Source organism: Zonotrichia leucophrys, chromosome 25 (genome assembly GCF_028769735.1).
Source record: "Zonotrichia leucophrys gambelii isolate GWCS_2022_RI chromosome 25, RI_Zleu_2.0, whole genome shotgun sequence".
Taxonomy (NCBI): Eukaryota; Metazoa; Chordata; class Aves; order Passeriformes; family Passerellidae; genus Zonotrichia; species Zonotrichia leucophrys.
Window position 1 is genome coordinate 2,817,061 of NC_088194.1, and position 24,746 is coordinate 2,841,806.

At 64.6% G+C, this 24,746-nt stretch overlaps 1 protein-coding gene across 1 annotated transcript; it reads left to right on the forward strand.

Annotated features, from left to right (window-relative positions):
- Positions 1-550: 550 nt before the first annotated feature.
- LOC135457751 (DENN domain-containing protein 4B-like) lies at positions 551-24,148 on the forward strand. The gene is made up of 27 exons (XM_064732480.1): positions 551-628; positions 1,542-1,851; positions 2,817-3,069; positions 3,150-3,219; positions 3,986-4,155; positions 4,958-5,199; positions 5,281-5,347; positions 6,284-6,342; positions 6,578-6,722; positions 7,962-8,137; positions 8,220-8,320; positions 9,549-9,764; positions 10,376-10,521; positions 11,138-11,277; positions 12,140-12,263; positions 13,154-13,360; positions 15,194-15,322; positions 15,397-15,541; positions 16,810-17,339; positions 17,452-17,577; positions 18,258-18,433; positions 18,972-19,098; positions 20,114-20,347; positions 21,299-21,398; positions 22,221-22,386; positions 22,769-22,833; positions 23,435-24,148. Exons 2-27 carry the CDS (start codon positions 1,556-1,558, stop codon positions 23,578-23,580), a joined length of 4,356 nt encoding a protein of 1,451 aa, XP_064588550.1. The 5' UTR covers positions 551-628; positions 1,542-1,555; the 3' UTR covers positions 23,581-24,148.
- The last annotated feature ends 598 nt before the right edge of the window (positions 24,149-24,746 follow it).

Sequence of the window (24,746 nt, forward strand, 5' to 3'; positions counted from 1 at the left end):
GGATTTTGGGGAGGGGGCTCTGAGGATTTTGGGGAGGGGGCTCTGAGGATTTTGGGGGAGGGTTCTGAAGACCTTGGGGAGGGGGGTTCTGAGGATTTTGGTGGGGGGTTTGAGGATTTTGAGGGAAGGTTCTGAGGATTTTGGGGAGGGGTTCTGAGGATTTTGGGGGAAGGTTCTGAGGATTTTGGGGAGGGGTTCTGAGGATTTTGAGGGAAGGTTCTGAGGATTTTGGGGAGGGGTTCTGAGGATTTTCTGAGGATTTTGGGGAGGGGGTTCTGAGGATTTTGGGGGGTTCTGAGGATTTTGGGAGGGATTGTGAGGATTTTGGGGAGGGGGCTGTGAGGATTTTGGGGGAAGGTTCTGAAGATTTTGGGGAGGGGTTCTGAGGATTTTGAGGGAAGGTTCTGAGGATTTTGGGGAGTGGGTTCTGAGGATTTTGGGGCAGTTCTGAGGATTTCGGGGGGTTCTGAGTTTTTGGGGCGGGGGGCGGTGTCCCCCGGCGGGTCCCCGAGTCCTCCCCGCCGCCAGGGGCCGCTGTGGCGGGCGGGCGCCGGGCGGGCGCGCGGTCGCGGCCCAGCGGAGCCCAAAGACGCGGCCCCGGCCCGGCCCGGCCCGGCCCGGCCCGCAGGTACCGGAGGGGGGGGTGGGGGAACCGGGAGGGGCCGGGCCGGGGGTCCCGCGGGGGCTGCGGGGCCGGGGCTGGGCTCTGTGGGCCGCATGTGGGGGAGTCACCGGGAGGGGGACACGGGGATGCGGGGCTGGCCGGGGGGGCACCGGGGCGGCCACGGGGATGGGGAACGCTCCGGAGGCCACACCGGGAGGGACACGGGGACAGAGGATCCTCCGGGGGGGACACGGGGATGGGGAACCCCCGCAGGCCCCGGCAGGAGGTGACCCCAGGCAGGGCTGTCGCTGTCGCTGTCCCGGGGGTGTCCCCGCCCGGCTGAGGGGGTGTCACTGCTGGCACCCCTCGGTGCAGCGACCGCGACCTCCGCACCGGGCTCACGGAGCCACCCCGGTGTCCCGGGCGGTGTCCGCGGTGGGGTCGCGGCCGTGCGGCCCCCCCGGTGTGGCGGGGCCGGGGTGACGTGCGCGGCCCGGGCCTGGCGCCGCTTCCTTCCCCTTTCCTGCTGCCCCCGTGCTCCGGTTCCGCCGCTCCCCGTGGGCAAACCGGGGGTGCCGCGGGGGGCTGGGGACACCGGGGGGGCTCCGGGGACAGAGGGGACTTTGGGGACGGGGGGTCTTTCGGCCTGGGGGCTCTGGGGACAGCGAGGGGGCACAGAACGGAGCAGGTCCCCAAAGCAGGGGCGCAGAAGGGAGCGGGTCCCCAAAGCAGGGGCGAGCCCCCGAACCGGGGCTGCCTCTGGGTTGGGGTCCGTCCCCTCTCCGGGCACTACCGACGGGTCCTGCCCGTTCTTGGGGGTGGCTGCAGGCTCCGGAGGGTCCCCGTGTCCCGCGGCGTGACCGGAACCTCCTCCCTTCCCGTCCCGTCCCGTCCCGTCCCCGCTGGGGTGGTGGCACCGTCGGCCGTGTCCCCGCAGATGCTGTTGGAGCCATGTCGGACGAGAAGCCCCCGCAGCTCGTGGATTATTTCGTGGTGGCCGGGCTGGCCGAGGGCTCGCGGGCGCTGGAGGAGGAGCAGCAGCCGCGGCCGGCGCGGCCCGGGGAGCCCATCACGGACGTGGCCGTGATCATCCGCTCGCAGGGCGAGGAGGTGCCGCAGGGCTTCACCTGCATCGAGACCAGCACGTCCGGACACCCCGTGGACCTCAACGCGGGGCTGCTCAACAACCCCCAGATGTTCCTGTGCTACAAACGGGGCCGGGACAAACCCCCCCTGATCGAGCTGGGGTGAGTGGGGGGCACCGAGTCCTGCTCTGGGTCACAGCAGGCTGGGGGAAGAGTTTGGGGAGCTGGGGAAAAACCTGGAGGGGGAAGAGTTTGGGATGTGGGGAAATAATCTGGAGAGGGAAAATTTGGGGAAGCTGGGGAAGAACCCAGAGGGGGAAGAGTTTGGATGTGGGAAATAATCGAGAGGGAAATTTGGGGAGCTGGGGAAGAATCCCAGAGGGGAAGAGTTTGGGAAGCTGGGGAAGAACCCAGAGGGGGAAGAGTTTGGGAAGGTGGAAAAGAATGAAGAGAGAGAAGAGTTTGGGAATCTGGGGAAAAACCTGGAGGGGGAAGAGTTTGAGAAGCTGGGAAAGATCTCAGAGGGGGAAGAGTTTGGGAATTGGAAGAACCTGGAGAGAAGAGTTTGGGAGTGAAAAGATGAGAGAGAGAAGAGTTTGGGAAGCTGGGGAAGAACCTGGAGGGAAAGATTGGGAGCTGGAAGGACCTGAGGTGCCACTGCAGTTCCCCTCACCCCTCTCCCTCTGCTGGTGTTCGCAGAGGCCTTGGGATGAGGAAAGAGACGAGAATGTTGATGTTACGTTTCAGAAGGCTTGATTTATTATTTTATGATATATATTAAAGCTATACTAAAAATAATTAGAAAAAAGGATTTCTTCAGAAGGCTAGCTAGGAATAGAAAAGAAGGGTAACAAAGGGTTGTGAGACCGGACAGTGATGGCATAATAAACAACTACATAAGACTGTGATTAGCATTAATAGAAACAAATACATGAGATCAATCACAGATCCACTGACTGTGATTGGCCATTAATTAGGAGCAATCACATGAGCCCAATCACATCTGTTGCATCCCGCAGCAGCTGATAACCATTATTTACATTTTGTTCCTGGGGCCTCTCAGGAGGAGCAATCCCAAGGAACGGATTTTTGGTAAAACCCATTTGTGACACTGTCCCACCGCTCAGGGTGCACTATGAGGGCAAGGACCGGCCCAAGCCGGGCTGCCAGCTCCTGGACACGACGCCCTACAGCCGCTCTGCCAACCTGGCCGCGGGCTCGCCGGGCCACCAGCGCACGTTCCTGACGTTCCGGCGCGCGGCCGAGCCGCCCGGGCACCACACGCTGGGCGTCACCGACATCTGCCTGGTGATGCCCAGCAAGGGCGAGAGCACGCCGCACACCTTCTGCCGCGTGGACAAGAACCTCAACACCAGCATGGTGTGTTTGGGGGGCGCCTCTCGTCCCCGTGGTGCCGCCCTGCCCGTGCTGAGCCCCAAAATCCCGGTCCTCCATTGCAGTGGGGCCCCGCGCTGTTCCTGTGCTACAAGATCGCCGTGGCCAAGGACAACACGCTGGTCTACGAGGCAGGTGGGCACCTGGCACGGGGGTTCTGGGGGCTCACAGGGGCAGCCAGAGTTGGTTGTTGTTGTTATTATTTTTAAAAATATTTTCTCTGTTGATTAACCACCTCCAGCCAGCGTGGGGCTGATTTGGGGGAGCCCCTGGGTCTCCTCAGGGGGGTTTGGGGAGCACAAGGTGGGGTCTTCAGCTGCCCCAGCACCCCTGGGGGGCCTTGCCAGGCTTTGGGGACTGGGGTCACTTACTGGGAGAGGGGACAATGGGGTCCCTTACTGGGGTGACAAAGGGTCTGTAACTGGGAAGTGGGGTCCCTTACTGGGGTGACAAAGGGTCTGTAACTGGGAAGTGTGGTATCTACTGGTGACACTGGGTCTAATGAGTGTGGTTCCCTTATGGGGTGACAATGGGGTCCTTACTGGTGACAGTGGTCCTTATGGAAGTGTGGTATCCCTTACTGGGGTGACACTGGGGTCCCTTACTGGGGTGACACTGGGGTCCCTTACTGGGAAGTGTGGGACCTTACTGGGTGACAATGGTTCCTTACTGGTGACGTGGGTCTTACGGAAGTGTGGTGTTCCTTACGGTACAATGGTCTACTGAGTGACAGGGCTTATGGCATTGGGGGCAGTTGTGTTTCCTTTTGGGGGTGGTTTTGGGGAGCTGTGGGCACTCCCCTGGCTGCCCCCTCCTCACTGGGGTGGGTGGGTGAGATGACCCGGGGGGCTGATCGCGCTGTCCAGTGTCCATGTGTCCGGCTGTCCGTGTGTCCGTGCAGGGCTGCTGAGCCGCTACCCCGAGCAGGACAGCGAGTCCTTCCCTCTGCCCGAGTCGGTGCCCGTGTTCTGCCTGCCCATGGGCGCCACCATCGAGAGCTGGCCCGTGGGCACCAAGTACCCCCTGCCCGTCTTCTCCACCTTCGTCCTCACCGGCGCCTCGGGGGACAAGGCACGGCAGGACAGGGGGCTGGGGGGTGGCATGGGGGTCCCCGGTGCCATGGGAGGGGGTGGGTGCCTGGGTGCCCTACAGCCTTGTGGGACCGGGATTGCTGTGCCAGGGGTTGCCAGGGCTGTGGGACCAGGATCCTGGGACCAGGGGTTCCCATCCCTTGTGGGACTGGCATCCTGGTGCCAGGGGTTCCCAGGGCTGTGGGACAGGGATCCCTGTGCCAGGGGTTCCCATCCCTTGTGGGACTGGCATCCTGGTGCCAGGCTTCCAGGCTATAGGCAGATCCTCAGTGTTAGGGGTCCATCCTCGTGGGTCTGGATCCCAGTGCCAGGGTTCCCAGGGCTGTAAGACCAGGATCCTCAGTGCCAGGTGTGCCCAGCTCTGTGGGCCAGGGATCCCAGTGCCAGGGGTTCCCATCCCTCGTGGCACAGGGATCCCTGTGCCCGGGATTCCTGGCACTGTGGGATCAGGATCCTCAATGCCAGGGGTTCCCATCCCTTATGGGACCAGGATCCCTGTGCCAAGGGGTTCCCATCCCTCGTGGCACAGGGATCCCTTACCCGGGATTCCTGCACTGTGACATCAGGATCCTCGTGCCAGGTTCCCATCCCTTGTGGCACAGGGATCCTGGTGCCAGGTGCCCAGCTCTGTGCCCCAGATCCTGGTGCATGGGTTCCATTCTCATGGCCAGGATCCCAGTGCCAGGGGTTCCCATCCCTTGTGGGACCTGGATCCTGGTGCCAGGGGTGCCCAGCTCTGTGGGCCCGGGATCCCAGTGCCCTGACAGCCCGGGTGCCCGCAGGTGTACGGCGCCGCCATCCAGTTCCACGAGGCGTTTCCCCGGGAGCGGCTGTCGGAGGCGCAGGCGCTGCGCCTGGGGCTGCTCAGCGTGGTGGACCGGCGGCCGGTGCCGGGGCGCTCGCTGCACACGCGCAAGAGCATCTGCGTGCTGTCCCACTGGCCCTTCTTCGACGTCTTCCGCAAGTTCCTCATGTTCATCTACCGCTACTCCATCTCGGGCCCCCACGTGCTGCCCCTGGAGACGTGAGCGGGGTCCGGGGGGGGCTCCGGGGGGGACGGGGGCCCGCGGCCACCCCCGCGCTGACGGGGCCGCTCCGCCCGCAGGCACATCTCGCACTTCATGCACAACGTGCCCTTCCCGTCCCCGCAGCGCCCGCGCATCCTGGTGCAGGTGAGTCACCTGGGCGGGGTGAGCGTCCCATCCCCATCCCATCCCAGCTCAGAGCATCCCATCCCATCCCCATCCCATCCCGTCCCGTCCCATTGTTCCCATCCCATCCCATCCCATCCCGATCCCATCCTGTCCCATTGTTCCCATCCCATCCCATCCCATCCCATCCCATCCCATCCCATCCCATCCCATCCCATCCCATCCCATCCCATCCCATCCCCATCCCATCCTGTCCCATCCCCATCCCATCCCATCCCATCCCCATCCCATCCCGTCCCATTCCATCCCGTCCCATTGTTCCCATCCCATCCCCATCCCAGCTCAGAGCATCCCATCCCATCCCACTGATCCCATCCCATCCCATCCCATCCCATCCCATCCCATTGTTCCCATCCCATCCCATTGATCCCATCCCATCCCATCCCATCCCATCCCATCCCATTGATCCCATCCCATCCCATCCCATCCCATCCCATCCCATCTCATTGATCCCATCCCATCCCATCCCATTGATCCCATTGATCCCATCCCATTGATCCCATTGATCCCATCCCATTCCATCCCGTCTCATTGATCCCATTGATCCCATCCCATTAATCTCATCCCACCCCACCCCATCCCACTGATCCCATCCCATCCCACTGATCCCATCCCATCCCATCCCATCCCATCCCATCCCATCCCATCCCATCCCATCCCATCCCATTGATCCCATCCCATCCCATCCCATCCCATTGATCCCATCCTATCTCATCGATCCCATTGATCCCATCCTATTGATCCCATTGATCCCATCCCATCCCGTCCCATCCCATCCCATTGATCCCATCCCATCTCATTGATCCCATCCCATTGATCCCATCCCATCCTACCCCACCCCATCCCATCCCAGTGTGTCCCTGTGTCCCCCACCACCCTGTCCGTGTGTCCCTGCAGATGTCCCCCTATGACAGCCTGCTGCTGTGCCGGCCCGTGTCCTCCCCGCTGCCCCTCAGGTAGGGCTGGGGGCTGCTGTGGGGGGCACAGGTGGGGAGGGGGCCGTGGGTGACAGTTTGGGGTGCACAGGTGGGGAGGGGGCCGTGGGTGACAGGTTTGGGGTGCACAGGTGGGGAGGGGGCCGTGGGTGACAGGTTTGGGGTGCACAGGTGGGGAGGGGGCCGTGGGTGACAGGTTTGGGGTGCACAGGTGGGGAGGGGGCCGTGGGTGACCAGGTGATGTCCCCACCCTCAGCGGGGCCAGTTTCCTGACGCTGCTGCAGAACCTGGGCCCTGACAACGCCGTGGCGCTGCTGGTGGCCGTCCTCACCGAGCAGAAGCTGCTCATCCACTCGCTGCGCCCCGACGTCCTGACCAGCGTGGGGGAAGCCCTGGTGGCGGTGAGTGACCGCAGGGGACACCGAGGGACGCTGGGGACGTGCCACCGTGGGGCTGGGGACCTGCTGTGCTGGGGATCCTGGTGCCACAGTGCTGGGGACCTGTGGCACTGGGGACTGGCATCCCTCAGCACTGGGCACCTGTGGCACTGGGGATTGCTGTCCCTCAGCACTGGGGACCTGTGGCACTGGGAATCCCTGTACTGTGGTGTTGGGAACGCTGATCCCACAGTGCTGGGGACCTGCTGTGCTGGGGATCCTGGTGCCACAGTGCTGGGGATCTGTGGCACTGGGGATTGGCATCCCTCAGCACTAGGGATCTGTGGCACCGGGGATTGTCACCACTCAGTGCTGGGGACCTGTGGCACTGGGGATTGCTGTCCCTCAGCACTGGAGATCCCTGTCCTGTGGTGTTGGGAACGCTGATCCCATAGTGCTGGGGACCTGCTGTGCTGGGGATCCTGGTGCCACAGTGCTGGGGACCTGTGGCACTGGGGACTGGCATCCCTCAGCACTGGGGACCTGTGGCACTGGGGATTGCTGTCCCTCAGCACTGGGGACCCTGTGGCACTGGGGATTGTCACGCTGATCCCACAGTGCTGGGGACCTGTGGCACTGGGGACTGGCATCCCTCAGCACTGGGGACCTGTGGCACTGGGAATCCCTGTACTGTGGTGTTGGGAACGCTGATCCCACGGTGCTGGGGACCTGCTGTGCTGGGGATTGCTGTCCCTCAGCACTGGGGATCTGTGGCACTGGGGACTGGCATCCCTCAGCACTGGGGACCCTGTGGCACTGGGGATTGCTGTCCCTCAGCACTGGAGATCCCTGTCCTGTGGTATTGGGAACGCTGATCCCATAGTGCTGGGGACCTGTGGCACTGGGGACTGCCACCCCTCAGCACTGGGGACCTGTGGCACTGGGAATCCCTGTACTGTGGTGTTGGGTACGCTGATCCCACAGCACTGGGCACCTGTGGCACTGGGAATTGCTGTCCCTCAGCGCTGGGATTGCTGTCCTGAGGTGTTGGGAGCACTGATCCCATAGTGCTGAGGCCCTGCCGTGGAGATCTCCCTGCCGTGGTGCTGGGGATCCCCACTTTGTGCTGCTGGGCACCCCGATCCCACAGGACTGGGCATCCCGCTGCCATGGGTGCTTCTGGAGCCCCCACCCCGCGGCGCCGGGCCCCCCATCCCGCCTGCCGGGGGCCCCGCGGCGCTGACCACCCTGTCCTGTCCCCAGATGATCTTCCCCCTGCGCTGGCAGTGCCCCTACATCCCGCTGTGCCCGCTGGCGCTGGCTGACGTGCTGTGTGCCCCCGTGCCCTTCATTGTAGGCATCCACTCCAGCTACTTCGACCTCTACGAGCCCCCCCGCGACGTCATCTTCGTCGACCTGGACACCAACACCATTTTCCAGTGAGTGTCCCCAGGGCTGGGGTGGGTAGGGGGTCTCGGGGGTCCCGGGGGTCCCGTCCTGCCCTCGTGCCTGTGTCCCCAGGAGCGAGGAGAGGAAGCTGCTGTCGCCCCGCGCGCTGCCCCGCAAGCCCTGCAAGGTGCTGCTGGCCTCGCTGCACAGCCTGTCCCAGCAGCTGGATGAGCGTGAGTGGGGGGCCTGGGGGTCCTGGGCAGTCTGGGGGTCATCCCCCAGCTCTGCTGTTATCATGGAATGGCCCAAACTGGGAGGGACCCACTGGGGTCAAAGACCACCCTGAATCCCCCCCTGGATCTCCCCTGGATTCCCCCCAGGAGAATGCCTGGGAGCATTTCCCAAGCAGGATCAGAGCTGTGGCTTCACTCCCTCATTCCCTGGCTGTTGCTTCCCAACTGACCCCACCCTTGGGGCTCTGTGGCTGTGGAACTTGTCCAGCCCGGTGTCCCTGGTGCCAACCCTGTCCCATCCATGTCCCCGGTGCTGACGCTGTCCAGTCTGGTTGGGCATCCCTGGTGCTGATTCTGTCCCATCTGTATCCCCGGTGCCAACACTGTCCCATCCATGTCCCTGATACTGACTCTGTCCCATCCATGTCTGCGGTGCCAACACTGTCCCATCCATGTCCCCAGTCCCAACCCTGTCCCATCCCTGTCCCCATTGCTGACCCTGTCCCATCCCTGTCCCAAGTATTGACCCTGTCCCATCCCCATCCCCAGTACCAACCCTTTCCCTTTTATGTCCCCATTGCTGACCCTGTCCCCTCTGTGTCCCCATTGCTGACCCTGTCCCCTCTGTGTCCCCATTGCTGACCCTGTCCCATCCAGCCCGATGTCCCCAGTACCAACCCTGTCCCATCCATGTCCCCAGTGTCCCCATTGCTGACCCTGTCCCCTCTGTGTCCCCATTGCTGACCCTGTCCCCTCTGTGTCCCCATTGCTGACCCTGTCCCCTCTGTGTCCCCATTGCTGACCCTGTCCCGTCGTGTCCCCATTGCTGACCCTGTCCCCTCTGTGTCCCCGTTGCTGACCCTGTCCTGTTGTGTCCCCATTGCTGACCCTGTCCCCTCTGTGTCCCCATTGCTGACCCTGTCCCCTCTGTGTCCCCATTGCTGACCCTGTCCCCTCTGTGTCCCCATTGCTGACCCTGTCCCGTCGTGTCCCCATTGCTGACCCTGTCCCCTCTGTGTTCCCATTGCTGACCCTGTCCCCTCTGTGTCCCCGTTGCTGACCCTGTCCCGTTGTGTCCCCATTGCTGACCCTGTCCCCTCTGTGTCCCCATTGCTGACCCTGTCCCATCCCTGTCCCCATTGCTGACCCTGTCCCCTCTGTGTCCCCATTGCTGACCCTGTCCCCTCTGTGTCCCCATTGCTGACCCTGTCCCGTCGTGTCCCCGCAGTGCTGAGCGCGCCGGGCGAGGAGGAGCCCCCGGAGCTGGTTCTGAGCGATGCGGAGGCTGCGGGGGCGCGGCGGGCGCAGCTGGAGCTGGAGGCGCGGGCGGCGTTCCTGCGCTTCATGGCCTGTGCCCTGCGCGGGTACCGCTCCTTCCTGCGGCCCATCGCGCCCGCGCCCGCCCCGGCCGGCCGTGACGCCGGCAGCCTGTTCGCCCTGCAGGGTGAGGGGGGAAAATGGGGAGCTGGGGGGGACATGGGGGTGTGAGAACATGAGTTCTGTGCTGTTCTATCTGGCTGGATCCAGCTTGTCTTTGTCCCACTCCATCCTGTGCATCCCATCCCATCCCACTGATCCCATCCCATCTCATCCCATCCTGTGCCCCATTGTGCCCACCCCAGCCAGCCGCAACGCCGGCAGCCTGTTCGCCCTGCAGGGTGAGGGGGGAAAATGGGGAGCTGGGGGGGACAGGGGGTGTGAGAACATGAGTTCTGTGCTGTCCTGTCTGGCTGGATCCAGCTTGTCTTTGTCCCATCCAATCCTGTGTATCCCATCCTGTGCATCCAATCCTATCCCATCTCATTGATCCCGTTGTGTGAATCCCATCCCATCTTGTGCACCCCATCTCATCCTGTGCATCCCATCCCATCCCACTGATCCCATCCCATCCCATCCCATCCCATTCCATCCCATTGATCCCACCCCACCCCAATGTCCCCTTTGTGTCCCCTTTATGTCCCAGGGTTCCTGCGCTCCCAGGATTGGGCATACCAGCGATCCCATTGATCCCACCCCAATGTCCCCAGTGTCCCCAATGTCCCCTCTGTGTCCCAGGGTTCCTGCGCTCCCGGGATCGGGCCTACCAGCGTTTCTACGGGCAGCTGCTGCGCACGCAGCTCTTCACGCAGTTCATCGAGGACTGCTCCTTCGCCAGCGACCGCGAGCCCTGCCTCGAGTTCTTCGACACCTGCGTCGACAAGGTGTGTGCCTGGGTCCCCTCTGTGTCACCTCCGTGTGTCCCTGTGTCCCCTCTGCACATCCCTTGTGTGTCACTCAGTCCCTGCCTCGAGTTCTTCGTCACCTGCGTCGACAAGGTGTGTCCCTGGCTCCCCTCTGTGTCCCCTTTGCATGTCCCTCGTGTGTCCCTGTGTGTCCTTTGTGTGGTCCTTCACTCCCTGCTTCGAGTTCTTCGACACCTGCGTCGACAAGGTGTGTCCCTGTGTCCCCTCCATGTGTCCCTGTGTCCCCAAGGTGTGTCCCTGTGTCCCCTCCATGTGTCCCTGTGTCCCCAAGGTGTGTCCCTGTGTCCCCTCCATGTGTCCCTGTGTCCCCTCCGTGTGTCCCTGTGTCCCCAAGGTGTGTCCCTGTGTCCCCTGCACGTGTCCCTCGTGTGTCCTTCACTCCCCACCTCGAGTTCCTCACCTGTGCCCACAAGGTGTGTCCCTGTGTCCCTTTTGTGTCCCTCTCTCCCTGTCTCGAATTCCTCACACCTGTGTCCACAAGGTGTGTCCCTGTGTCCCCTCCATGTGTCCCTTTGTCCCCTCCGTGTGTCCCTGTGTCCCCACCATCCCCCTGCTGACCCCGCCCCCTCCCCAGGTGCAGGTGGACCTGGAGAAGCCCGAGGACACGCCCCTGATGGAGCTGGACGACCCCCGGGGTGGGGAGCACACGGTGTTCATCACCCCCCCGGAGCAGCCGGCGGGGCCCGACGGGGCTGAGCCCCCCGCCCGCTACAGGTGAGACCCCCGGGGCCCTCCCCTGTCCCCGTCCCCAAACCCCCTCACCTGTGCCCCCCATCCCCGGGTATGACAGGTTCCCCTCACCTGTGCCCCCCCCCCAGGTATGAAGGGTTCCCCTCACCTGTGCCCCCATCCCCAGGTATGAAGGGTTCCCTCACCTGTACCCCCCCCAGGTATGAAGGGTTCCCCTCACCTGTGCCCCCACAGCCCCCCAGGTATGACGGGTTCCCCTCACCTGTGCCCCCCCCAGGTATGACGGGTTCCCTCACCTGTGCCCCCCAGGTATGACGGGTTCCCCTCACCTGTGCCCCCATCCCCAGGTATGACAGGTTCCCCTCACCTGTGCCCCCCCCCCAGGTATGACGGGTTCCCCTCACCTGTGCCCCCCCCCCCAGGTATGACGGGTTCCCCTCACCTGTGCCCCCCCCCCCCAGGTATGACGGGTTCCCTCACCTGTGCCCCCCCTCAGGTATGAAGGGTTCCCTCACCTGTGCCCCCCCCAGGTATGACGGGTTCCCTCACCTGTGCCCCCCCCAGGTATGACGGGTTCCCCTCACCTGTGCCCCCCCAGGTATGAAGGGTTCCCCTCACCTGTGCCCCTCCCCCCAGGTATGACGGGTTCCCCTCACCTGTGCCCCCCCCAGGTATGACAGGTTCCCCTCACCTGTGCCCCCCCCCAGGTATGACAGGTTCCCCTCACCTGTGCCCCCCCCAGGTATGACGGGTTCCCCTCACCTGTGCCCCCCCCAGCTATGACAGGTTCCCCTCACCTGTGCCCCCATCCCCAGGTATGATGGGTTCCCCTCACCTGTGCCCCCCAGGTATGACGGGTTCCCCTCACCTGTGCCCCCCCCCCCAGGTATGACGGGTTCCCCACGCTGCGCCCGGAGCTGCTGGAGCCCCCCCGGGACCCTCTGGTGGCTCAGCTGTGCCAGGCCAGGAGCAGCGCCCCGAGCAGCCCCGCCCCGCGGCGCACCAAGCAGGTGAGGGGCACACCTGGGACACCTGGGCACGAGGGAACAGCACCTGGGCACGGCTGGGACACCTGGGCATGAGGGAACAGCACCTGGGCACGGCTGGGACACCTGGGCACGAGGGAACAGCACCTGGGCACGGCTGGGACACCTGGATGGGTGGGACAACATCTGGGCACAGCTGCTGGGACACCTGGGCACGTGGGACAGCACCTGCTAAGTGTCCTGTGATTTGTGCCACCTGGAGAATTGCCCAGATGGCACAACCCTGACAGAGGTGACCCTGAGGTGTGCCACCTGTCCAAGTGCCCAGATGGCACACTGACCCCATTGGGCTGTGCCACCTGTCCAGGTGCCCAGATTGACCCCACTGGGCTGTGCCACCTGTCCGGGTGCCCAGATGGCACACATTGACCCCATTGGGCTGTGCCAGCTGTCCAGGTGCCCAGATGGCACACTGATCCCATTGGGCTGTGCCACCTCTCCGGGTGCCCAGATTGACCCCACTGGGCTGTGCCACCTGTGCAGGTGCCCAGATTGACCCCATTGGGCTGTGCCACCTGTGCAGGTGCCCACCCGTGCACACTGACCCCATTGGGCTGTGCCACCTCTCCGGGTGCCCAGATTGACCCCACTGGGCTGTGCCACCTGTCCGGGTGCCCACCCGGGCACATTGACCCCACTGGGCTGTGCCACCTGTGCAGGTGCCCAGATGGCACACATTGACCCCATTGGGCTGTGCCACCTGTGCAGGTGCCCAGATTGACCCCATTGGGCTGTGCCACCTGTCCAGGTGCCCAGATTGACCCCACTGGGCTGTGCCACCTGTCCAGGTGCCCACCCGGGCACAGCACTGAGCGGCTCAGCCCCGTTCCCTGACTGTCCCCTGGTGTCCCCAGGAGATGAAGGTGGCCCAGCGCGTGGCACAGAAGTCGTCGGCGGTGCCCGAGCTGTGGGCACGGTGCCTGCTGGGGCACTGCTACGGGCTCTGGTTCCTGTACCTGCCCACGCAGGTGCGCGCTGCCCCCGCCAAGCTGCGGGCGCTGCAGCTGGCGTACGACGTGCTGCGCAAGATGGAGCAGCACAAGGTGGTGCTGCCCGACGAGGTGGGTCGGGGTCTGTTCCAGAACCTTCTGGGGAACCGGAGATGGGGTGGGTGGGACTGTGGGGGCTGAGGGGAACGGGAAACTGTGGCCAGTGTCCAGGGCTGTGGTCAGTGCTGGGTCCAGTGTCCAGGGCTGGGTCCAGGGCTGTGGCCAGTGTCCAGGGCTGGGTCCAGTGTCCAGTGTTCTGTTTAGTGTCCAGTGCTGGATCCAGTGTGCAGGGCCAGGTCCAGTGTCCAGGGCTGGGTCCAGTGTCCAGGGCTGTGGTCAGTGCTGGGTCCAGTGTCCAGTGCTGTGGCCAGTGTCCAGGGCTGTGGTCAGTGCTGTGGCCAGTGGCCAGTGCTGGATCCAGTGTGCAGTGCTGGGTCCAGTGTGCAGGGCTGGGTCCAGTTCTCAGGCCAGGAGGGACTTGGAGGGGGCTGGAGGATGAGGAAAATGGGAAATGGTGGCCAGTGTCCAGTGCTGGGTCCAGTGTCCAGTGCTGTGGTCAGTGTCCAGGCCTGGGTCCAGTGCTGGGTCCAGTGTCCAGGGCTGGGTCCAGTGTCCAGTGTTCTGTCTAGTGTCCAGTGCTGGATCCAGTGTGCAGGGCCAGGTCCAGTGTCCAGTGCTGTGTCCAGTTCTCAGGACAGGAGGGACGTGGAGAGGCTGGAGGATGAGGGAAATGGGAATCTGTGGCCAGTGTCCAATGCTGTGGTCAGTGTCCAGTGGTGTGGTCAGTGCTGTGGTCAGTGTCCAATGCTGTGGTCAGTGCTGGGTCCAGTGTCCAGTGTTCTGTCTAGTGTCCAGTGCTGGATCCAGTGTGCAGTGCTGGGTCCAGTGTCCAGTGCTGTGGTCAGTGTCCAGGCCTGGGTCCAGTGCTGGGTCCAGTGTCCAGGCCTGGGTCCAGTGCTGGGTCCAGTGTCCAGGGCTGGGTCCAGTGTCCAGTGTTCTGTTTAGTGTCCAGTGCTGGATCCAGTGTGCAGGGCCAGGTCCAGTGTCCAGGGCTGGGTCCAGTGCTGTGGTCAGTGCTGGGTCCAGTGTCCAGTGTTCTGTCTAGTGTCCAGTGCTGTGTCCAGTGTCCAGGGCTGTGTCCAGTTCTCAGGCCAGGAGGGATGTGGAGGGGCTGGAGCAGCAGGGGGAGGGAAAGGAGAATCCCTGAGGGAGCTGGGAAAGGAGAAAAGGAGGCTCTGGGGGGACCTTGTGGCTCTGCACAGCTCCTGCCAGGAGGGGACAGAGGAGGGGAGGGAATGGCCTCAGGCTGGCTCAGGGGAGCCTCAGGGCGGATATTTGGGAAAATGCATCCTGAAAAAGGTGCTCAGGTCTTGGAAAGGCTCAGGGAAGTTTGGAGTGGCCACCCCTGGAAGTGTGTGAGGAAAGCCTGGGCATTGGTCTGGGTGCCCAGCTGGGGATTGGCACAGCTCGGCCTCTGTGCTGCTGGGCACAGAACCATGTTCTCTGGCTGCCTGTGGCATCCTGAGGCTGGAGGGGTGCCCAGGTGCCCCCCAGGCTGATGCTGGGGTGCCCCCCAGGTGTGCTACAGGGGGTCCCTGTGGCTCTGCACAGCTCCGGCCAGGAGGGGACAGCCAGCAGTGTCAGACCCTGCTCACAGGGGACAGGGACAGGAGGGGGGGCTCTTTCCCCCCCTGTGGCACTCTGAGGCTGGCACGGTGCCCAGGTGCCCCCCAGGCTGATGCTGGGGTGCCCCCCAGGTGTGCTACAGGAGGTCCTTGTGGCACAGCTCCTGCATGGCGGGGTCAGGGACAGGGACAGGAGGGGAGGCTCTTTCCCCCCCTGTGGCACTCTGAGGCTGGCACGGTGCCCAGGTGCCCCCCAGGCTGATGCTGAGGTGCCCCCCAGGTGTGCTACCGCATCCTGATGCAGCTGTGCGGGCAGTACGGCGAGCCCGTGCTGTCCGTGCGCGTCCTGCTGGAGATGAAGCGCGCCGGCATCGTGCCCAACACCGTCACCTACGGCTACTACAACAAGGTGACACCGAGGGGACACCCTGGGGTGGGTGGGGGTCCTGAGGGTCCCCTGACCCCCCCTGTACCCCCCGGCAGGCGGTGCTGGAGAGCAAATGGCCGGCGGGGACGCAGGGGGGGCGGCTGCGCTGGGCCAAGCTCAGGAACGTGGTGCTGGGGGCGGCGCAGTTCCGGCAGCCCCTGAGGCAGCGGCAGCGGCAGCGAGCGGCCGGAGACCCCCCCGGTGAGGGCACGGGGGGGGTGGGCACCCAACTCACAGCCCCTGGTACCCCCCAAGTGAATGGGACCCGCCCGGTGAGGGCACGGGGAGGGTGGGCACCCAACTCACACCCCCTGGTACCCCCCAAGTGAATGAGACCCCCCCGGTGAGGGCACGGGGAGGGGTGGGCACCACATTCACACCCCCTGGTACCCCCCAAGTGAATGGGACCCCCCCGGTGAGGGCACGGGGGGGTGGGCACCCAACTCACAGCCCCTGGTACCCCCCAAGTGACTGAGACCCCCCCGGTGAGGGCACGGGGGGGGGTGGGCACCACATTCACACCCCTTGGTACCCCCCAAGTGGCTGAGACCCCCCTGGTGAGGGTATGGTGGGCACCCAATTCAGACCCCCTGGTACCCCCAAGTGAATGGGACCCCCCTGGTGAGGGCATGGGGGGCACGGGGAGGGGTTGGCACCCAACTCAGACACCTTGGTACCCCACAGGTGACTGAGACCCCTCTGGTGAGGACACGGGGGGCACAGGGGGCACCGGGAGGGGGTGGCACCCAACTCAGACCCCCTGGTACCCCTGCAGGTGATAGAGCCGCTCTGAGTATCTCCAGAGCCTGGGAGAGACTCCTGTGGTTCTCCTCTGTCCCCTCTGTCCCCTCCTGCCACCTCCCTGGGGTGGGGGGGCAGTTATGGGGGTCAGGGGGGGTCTCATTGACACCCCCTTGTCCCCCTCATGTGACTGAGCCCCCCCAGCCCACCCACTCACACCCCCTGATCGAGCCCCTCTGAGCATCTCCAGGGCATGGGGGAGACCCCGGTGATTGTCCCCTGTCCCCTCCTGCCACCCCCCTGTGTTGGGGGGGTGTTATTGGCCCCATTGACACCCCCTTGTCCCCTCCAGGTCACTGTGCCCTCCCAGGCCTGGGGGCCACTGTCCCTGACCCCTCTGTCCTGTCCTGCCCCCCCCAGGTCACTGTGCCCCCCCAGGGCTGGGGGTCCAGTCCCTGACCCCTCTGTCCTGCCCCCCCCAGGTCACTGTGCCCCCCCATGGATGGGGGTTCAGTCCCTGACCCCTCTGTCCCGTCCCCCCCCCCCAGGTCACTGTGCCCCCCCATGGATGGGGGTTCAGTCCCTGACCCCTCTGTCCTGTCCCCCCCCAGGTCACTGAGCCCCCCCCATGGATGGGGGTCCAGTCCCTGACCCCTCTGTCCTGTCCTGTCCCCCCCAGGGCTGGGGGCCGCTGTCCCTGACCCCTCTGTCCCGTCCCCCCCCCCCAGGTGACCGCGCCGCCGCCGCCCCGCGCCCCCCCCTGCACCGCCAGACCACCTGGGCCGGCCGGAGCCTCCGGGACCCGGTGCCGGCCCCGCGGCTCGTCAAGAGCGGCAGCCTCAGTTTCCCCGCCCGCAGCGAGGGGGGCGCGGCCCGGGAGGGGCCGGGGGAGCCCCCCCTGCTCCCGGTGACCCCCACCCCGCCCCCCGCCCGCCGCCCCCCCGGTTCGGCCGACGGGAGCCTCTCGGACATCGCCACCGACGACAGCGGCGGCGACGAGGGGCCCGGGGGGGGTCCCGGGGGGGGTCCCGGTGGTCCCGGGGGGGTGACCCCGCGCCGGGGCCTGGCGGCCAAGCTGCAGCAGCTGCTGTCCCCCGGGAAGCGCCCCCCGCGGCCCGCGGAGCCCCCCCGGCATCCCGGGGGTCGTCGGGGGTCGGAGCAGCGGGACGGGGACCCCCCCCCACCCCCCCAATCACGGCGCAGCCCCGGCGGGACCCTGCTGCGGCCCCGGGAGCGGCCCGAGTCCACGGCCTCCGAGGTACCGTGTCTGTCCGTCTGTCCGTCCGTCCGTCTGTCCATCTGTCCACCCGTCCGTCGGTCTGTCCGGCCGCCCCGCTGACCCCCGTGTGTCCCCTGTCCCCCCATGGCAGAGCTCGGTGTCGCTGGGCAGCGAGCTGGACCTGTCCGATGCCTCGGGGGGCAGCGGGGGCGCCCCCAAAGCCCCCGGGGAGCCCTGCACGGATGGGGGGGCGGGCACGGAGCCCCCCGGCCTGGAGGTGGGAAATTGGGGGGGGGGGCGGAGCTGGGGTTGGGGGGCAGAGTTGGGGTTTGGGGGAGCTGAGATTTGGGCGGCAGAGCTGAGATTTGGGGGGCAGAGATGAGATTTGGGGGGCACAGCTTGGGTTTGGGGGCAGAGCTGAGATTTGAGGAGCAAAGCTGAGATTTGGGGCACAGGGTTTGTGGGGCAGAGCTGGGCCTGGGGGACACAGGGGGTTTGGGGGGCAGATCTGGGTTTGGGGTGCAGATCTGGGTTTGGGGTGCAGATCTGGGATTTTGGGGGCAGATCTGGGTTTGGGGTGCAGATCTGGGTTTGGGGGGCAGATCTGGGATTTTGGGGGGAAGATCTGTGCTTTTGGGGGCAGATCTGGGATTTTAGGGTGCAGATCTGTGATTTTGGGGGCAGATCTGGGTTTGGGGTGCAGATCGGGGATTCTGGGGGCAGATCTGGGATTTTGGGGGGCAGATCTGGGATTTTGGGGGCAGATCTGGGATTTTGGGGGCAGATCTGGGTTTGGGGTGCAGATCTGGGATTTTGGGGGCAGATCTGGGTTTGGGGTGCAGATCTGGGATTTTGGGGGCAGATCTGGGATTTTGGGGGCAGATCTGGGATTTTGGGGGGCAGATCTGGGATTTTGGGGGGCAGATCTGTGCTCGGGCTCAGCCTGAGCTGCCCCAGGTGCTGCTGTCGAGCTGCTCGCGCTGCCCGGGCTGCGCCGCGCTCGTGTTCGATGAGGAGCTCATGGCCGGCTGGACCTCGGACGACTCCAACCTCAACACCTCGTGCCCCTTCTGCTGCCGCTCCTTCGTGCCCTTCCTGAGCATCGAGATCCGCGACCTCCGCCGGGCGCCCAGGTGACACCCAGGGACACCCAGGGACACCCCATCCATCCATCATCCATCCATCATCCATCATCCATCCATCCATCATCCATCCATCCATCATCCATCATCCATCCATCCATCATCCATCATCCATCATCCATCCATCATCCATTCATCCATCCATCATCCATCCATCATCCATCCATCCATCATCCATCCATCCGTCCATCCGTCCATCCATCCATCATCCATCATCCATTCATCCATCCATCCATCTCATCCATCCATTCCATCATCCATCCATCCATCATCCATCATCCATCCATCATCCATCCATCCATCCATCCATCCATCCATCCATCCATCCATCCCTCCATCCATCCATCCATCCATCCATCCATCCATCCATCCATCATCCATCATCCATCCATCATCCATCCATCATCCATCCATCCATCATCCATCATCCATCCATCCATCATCCATCCATCCATCCATCCATCCCTCCACCCTTTGGGGGTCCCTCAGTGCCCCCCCCATTCCTGTGACCCCCCCATCTGTCCCGCAGCCCCCCCCCGGTGCCCCCCTCCCCTCAGGGGCCGGTGCTGAGCGACCGCCGGCGCTGCCTGGAGCTGGACGGGACCCCCGAGACCCCCGGGACCCCCGGGCTGTGCAACGGCTGCGCCGAGACCCCGGTAATGGGGGGTGGGATTGGGGGGGGGGGTCCTTCCTTCATCTCTGAAATGGAGGTTGGGACAGTCCCACCTGGGATTTGGGGTCCCTGTTGGTGCTTTGGTGGTTCTGGGCTGGGCAGGGGGTCCCAAATGTTTCTCGCCCAATTCCCAGGTCCTGGTGTGTTCCAGGGCAGGGCAGGGGGTGTCCCCCTGCTCTAATTTGGGGGTCTCAATCATGTCCCTCCCCCCTAATTTGGGGGTCTCAATCATGTTGTCCCCCCCATTCCAGGGCAGGGGATGTGTCCCAACTCTAATTTGGGGGTCCCCTTCATTCCCAGGTCTTGGTCCATCCCAGGGCAGGGGGTGTCCCTCCCCCCTAATTTGGGGATCCCAAACATGCCCCCCCCCATTCCCAGTTCCCTGTGTGTTCCAGGGCTGGGCAGGGCTTGTTCCCCTCCCCTAATTCAGGGGTCCCAGTCGTGTCTCCCCCAATTCCCAGGTCCCAGAGCATTGCCCGGCAGGGCAGGGGGTGTCCATCCTCCCCAATTTGGGGGTCCCAATCATGTCCCCCTCCCCCTGCAGCCCATTCCCAGGTCCTGGTGCACTCCAGGGCTGGGCAGGGGGTGTCCATCCCCTCTAAGTCGGGGTCCCCATCGTGTGTCCCCCCCTTTGCAGCCCATTCCCAGTTCTTGGTGTGTACCAGGGCTGGTCAGGGGGTGTCAATCCCCCCAAATCCGGGTGTCCCCATCGTGTCCCCCCCAATTCCCAGGTCCCAGAGCATTGCAAGGCAGGGCAGGGGGTGTCCATCCCCCCCAATTTGGGGGTCCCAAACATGCCCCCCCCCATTCCCAGTTCTTGGTGTGTACCAGGGCTGGGAAGGGCTTGTTCCCCTCCCCTAATTCAGGGGTCCCAGTCGTGTCCCCCCCAATTCCCAGGTCCCAGAGCACTCCAGGGCAGGGCAGGGGGTGTCCATCCCCCCCAGTTTGGGGGTCCCCATCGTGTCCCCCTCCCCTAACTCGGTGTCCCCCCCGTGCAGCCCCCCTGGCGCCGGGAGCGCGTGGCCTTCGCCTACCTGTGCCCGCTGGTGCTGCGCAAGGAGCTCGAGAGCCTGGTGGAGAACGAGGGCGCGGAGCTGCTGGCGCGCCCCGAGCTGGTGGACAAGCACCCCATCATCTTCTGGAACCTTCTGTGGTTCTTCCAGCGCCTGGCGCTGCCCAGCCAGCTGCCCCTGCTGCTGCTGGGCTCGCAGCACGCACCCCCCGACCCACAGGTGAGTTTGGGGGGCTCTGGGGGAGTTTCGTGGTTGTGCTGAGCCCCCCAACCCTGTCCTGAGCCCCCCAACCCTGTTCTGAGCCCCCCAATCTGTTCTGAGCCCCCCCAACCCTGTTCTGAGCCCCCCAACCCTGTTCTGAGCCCCCCAACCTGTCCTGAGCCCCCCAATCTGTTCTGAGCCCCCTAACCCTGTCCTGAACACCCCCTACCCTATCCCACAGCCCTGCTGGGCTTCCAGCACAGCCCCCAGACCCTCAGGTGGGTTTGGGGGCCTCTGGGGGGGCTGGGAAGGGGTCTGGGGGAGTTTTGTGGTGGTGCTGAGCCCCCCAACCCTGTCCTGAGCCCCCCAACCCTGTTCTGAGCCCCCCAACCCTGTTCTGAGCCCCCCAACCTGTCCTGAGCCCCCCACCCCTGTCCTGAGCCCCCCAACTCTATCCTTCAGCCTTGTTGGGATCCCAGCACAGCCTCTGAGATCCCCAAGTGGGTTTGGGGCTTTGGGGGTCCTTCACCACCACAGTTTGGGGGTGCCCTCTCATTCCCAGGGCTGGGCAGGGAGTCCCTCACCATCACAATTTGAGGGTCCCCCCAATTCTGGGGTCTGGGGAGATTTTTGGTGGTGTTGAGCCCCCCACCCCTGTCCCACAGCCATGCTGGGCTCCCAGCACACCCCCCCAGAGACCCCCAGGTGGGTTTTTGGGGGCTGGGGACCCTCAGCACCACAATTTGGGGGTCCCTCTTCATTCCTAGTGCTGGGCAGGGAGTCCCTCACCATCACAATTTGGGGGTCCCACTAATTCTGGGTTCTGGGGGGTTTTGGTGGTGCTGAGCCCCCCAACCCTGTTCCCAGCACAGCCCCTGAGACCCCCGGGTGGGTTTGGGGGATTCTGGGGGTCTCTGGGGGTCTCTGGGGGGGTCCCTGGTGGTCCTGAGCCCCCTCCCCGCCCCGCAGCCCCCCGAGCCGTCGCGGGTCCGGGTGAGGCTCCTGTGGGATGTGCTGAGCCCCGACCCCGAGAGCTGCCCCCCGCTCTACGTGATCTGGAGGCTGCACAGTGAGAAAGGGGCTGGGACTGGGGATTTGGGGGATTTGGGGATTGGGGGATTGGGGATTTGGGGTGTGGGATTGGGGGATTTGGGGTGTGGGATTGGGATATGGGGATATGGGTTTGGGGGTTGAGATTTAGGATTGGGGGATTTGGATATGGGATTCGGAAAGGGGATATGGGATTGGGGGATTGGGGATATGGGATTGGGAAATGGGATATGGGGTGGGGGTGGGGGAATGGGGTATGGGATTGGGGAATTGGGGTGTGGGAATGGGAATTGGGATGGGAGATTGGGGGATTTGGGGATTTGGGGTCTGGGATTGGGGATTTGGGGTCTGGGGTTGGGGATTTGGGGATTGGGGGATTTGGGGGATTGGGACTGGGGATATGGGATTGGGGTGTGGGATTGGGGATTTGGGGGATTTGGGTGTGGAGATATGGGATTGGAGATATGGGGATATGAGAATGGGGGTATGGGGTTGGGGATATGGGATTGGGGTGTGGGATTGGGGATGGAGAAATGGGAATGGGGATATGGGATTGGGGTGGGGAATTGGGGATTTGGGGGGTGGGATTGGGGTGGGGGATCAGGCATTGGGATGGGGGATTGGGGGATTTGGGGATATGGGAGTGGGGATGTGGGATTGGGGGTGTGGGATTGGGGGTGTGGGGATGGGGTACACAGGGCATGGAAGGAGTTGAGGAACGGCCAAGAGCAAAGAGGGGGCTCGGGGACACCTTGGGGTCACTCTGGGCTCACCCTTTGGGGTCCCCAGGTGACATCCCAGGGCATTTGGGGTCACTGGGGTGACATTTTGGGGTCCCCAGGTAGCATCCCCCCCCGGCTGCAGCCCTGGGGCCCCCCGGCCCGCCCGTTCTCGCTGCCCTTCCTGGAGGCCCTGCTGGGCCACGTGGGGCTCAACGAGGTGCACAAAGCCATCGGGCTCTTCCTGGAGACCCTGGCGGACCCCGGGGCCCCCCAGACCCTGCACAGGTATGGACACACCCCAAATACCCCAAAATCCCCCAAATTCCCCCATCCTGGAGACCCTGGCGGCCTCTGGAGCCCCTCAGACCCTGCACAGGTAGGACACACCCCAGATACCCAAAAATCCTCCAAATCCTCAAAAATCCCCCCAAATTCCCCCATCCTGGAGACCCTGGCGGCCCCCGGGGCCCCCCAGACCCTGCACAGGTACGGACACACCCCAAATACCCCAAAATCCCCCAAATTCCCCCAAATTCCCCCATCCTGGAGACCCTGGCGGCCCCCGGGGCCCCCCAGACCCTGCACAGGTACGGACACACCCCAAATACCCCAAAATCCCCCAAAATCCCCCCAAATCCCCCCAACTTCCCCCCTGTCCCCCCTGCAGGGGCATTTACCGGGAGCTGCTCTTCCTGACGCTGGCGGCGCTGGGCCGGGAGCACACGGACATCGGTACCGGGGGGCACGGGGGGATATGGGGGGGATATGGGGGGCTCAGGGGGACCCTGGGGGGGCTCAGAAGGACTTGGGGAGCATGGGGGGGCTCAGGGGTCCGGGGGGAACCGTGGGGTGGCACTGGGGGTCTCAGGGGCACCTTGGGGGTGTTGGGGGCTCAGGGGGCACACAGTGGGTCTGGGGGGCTCAGAGGGACATGGGGGGCTCAGGGGGTGTTTTGGGGGGGAACACTTGGGGGTCTCAGGGGTCACCTGGGGGGTATTGGGGGCTTAGGGGTGACAAAGGGGTTGGCACAGAGGGCCATGGGGGGCTCAGGGTGTGTTTAGGGGGGACACGGTGGGTCTGGGGGGGCTCAGAGGGGACACTGGGGGTCTCAAGGGGTGTGTTTTGGGGGGGACATTGGGGGTCTCAGGGGCACCTGGGTGACATTAGGGGCTCAGGAGGGGGACACGGTGGGTCTGGGGGGGCTCAGAGGGCCATGGGGGGCTCAGGGTGTGTTTGGGGGGGACACGATGGGTCTGGGGGGCTCAGGGCATGTTCAGGGGGCACACCGGGGGTCTCGGGGGTCCATTCTGACCCCTCCCCGTCCCCCCCCCAGCCGCCTTTGACCGCCGGTACCGTTCGGCGCTGGCCAAGCTGGGCGGGGCCCCGGGCCGGGACGAGCTGCGGCGGCGGCGGGCGCAGCCCCCGAGTGCGCGAGCGAGCGAGTGCCGCCGGTGCTTCGGGGCGCCCCCCGAGTGCTGAGGGACCCCCGGGACCGGGAACCCCCCCGGACCGGGCACCAGGACAGGGAACGCCGGGAACCCCCCAGGATGAGATAGGAACGACCCCCCCAGGGCACCCCCAAAGTGGGGCAGGGACCCCCTTGAGGGTTGGGGGAGGCTTGAGGTGGGGATGGGACCCCCAGGACCCCCCTCAAATACTCCAGAGTGGGGATGGGACCCTCAGGACCCCCCTCAAATACTCCAGGAGGGACAAGGAACCCCCAGGACCCCCCTAAAATGCTCCAGGAAGGACAAGGGACCCCAAGACTTCCCTCAAATACTCCAGGGTGGGAGAAGGACCCTCAGGACCCCCATTTCAATGCTCTAGGGTGGGGGAAAAAGACCCCCAAGCCCCCCTCAAGTACTCCAGCATGGGGAAGGGACCCCCAGGACCCCCGTGAAATACTCCAGGAGGGACAAAGGACCCCCAGGACCCCCCTAAAATGCTCCAAGAGGCAGAAGGGACCCCCCAGGCCACCCTCAACTGCTCCAGGGTGGGGAAAGGACCCCCAGGACCCCCCTCAAATGCTCCAGGAAGTTCAAGGGACTGCCAGGACCCCCTCAAATGCTCCAGAGTGGGGAAAAAGGACCCCCGCCCCCCCAGGCTCACGACGGGTTTTCTATGTCAGTATTAATATATTTTTATTTATTTATTCAGCCTCCCCCAGAGTGAGAGCGCGGGTGGGACGGGCAGGGGCGGCTCTGGGGGGGTTCCCCATCCTTATTTCTGTCCCGAGGGGGTTCGGGGGTGCCAGGGCAGCTGGGGGGGGGCTCTGGGTTTGTGCCCCCCGGGGGATTTGGGGCCATTGGGGGGTTCGGTGGCCATTGGGGGGGGTTCGGGGCCGCCCCCTCCCCTCGCACTGTGCAATAGCAGCCCCAGCCCCAGGGGCCTGTAAATAAAAGCTGCTGCGGTATTTTCCTCGCTGGCTCCGGGATCATTTTTATTTACCGGGGGGGTTTGAGGGTGCGGAGCCCCCCTGAGGGGAGTGAGGCCGGCTCCGCCATCTTGGACCCTGGCGCTGCCCTCAGGCCGCCATCTTGGATACGGGCACGGGCCATGAGGCCTCGCGAGCACTGAGCCCCGCACGCTGCGGCCCCGCCGGGCATTGAGGGGGCTCTGCCCGCTGTCCCCAGAACCGGGGTCTC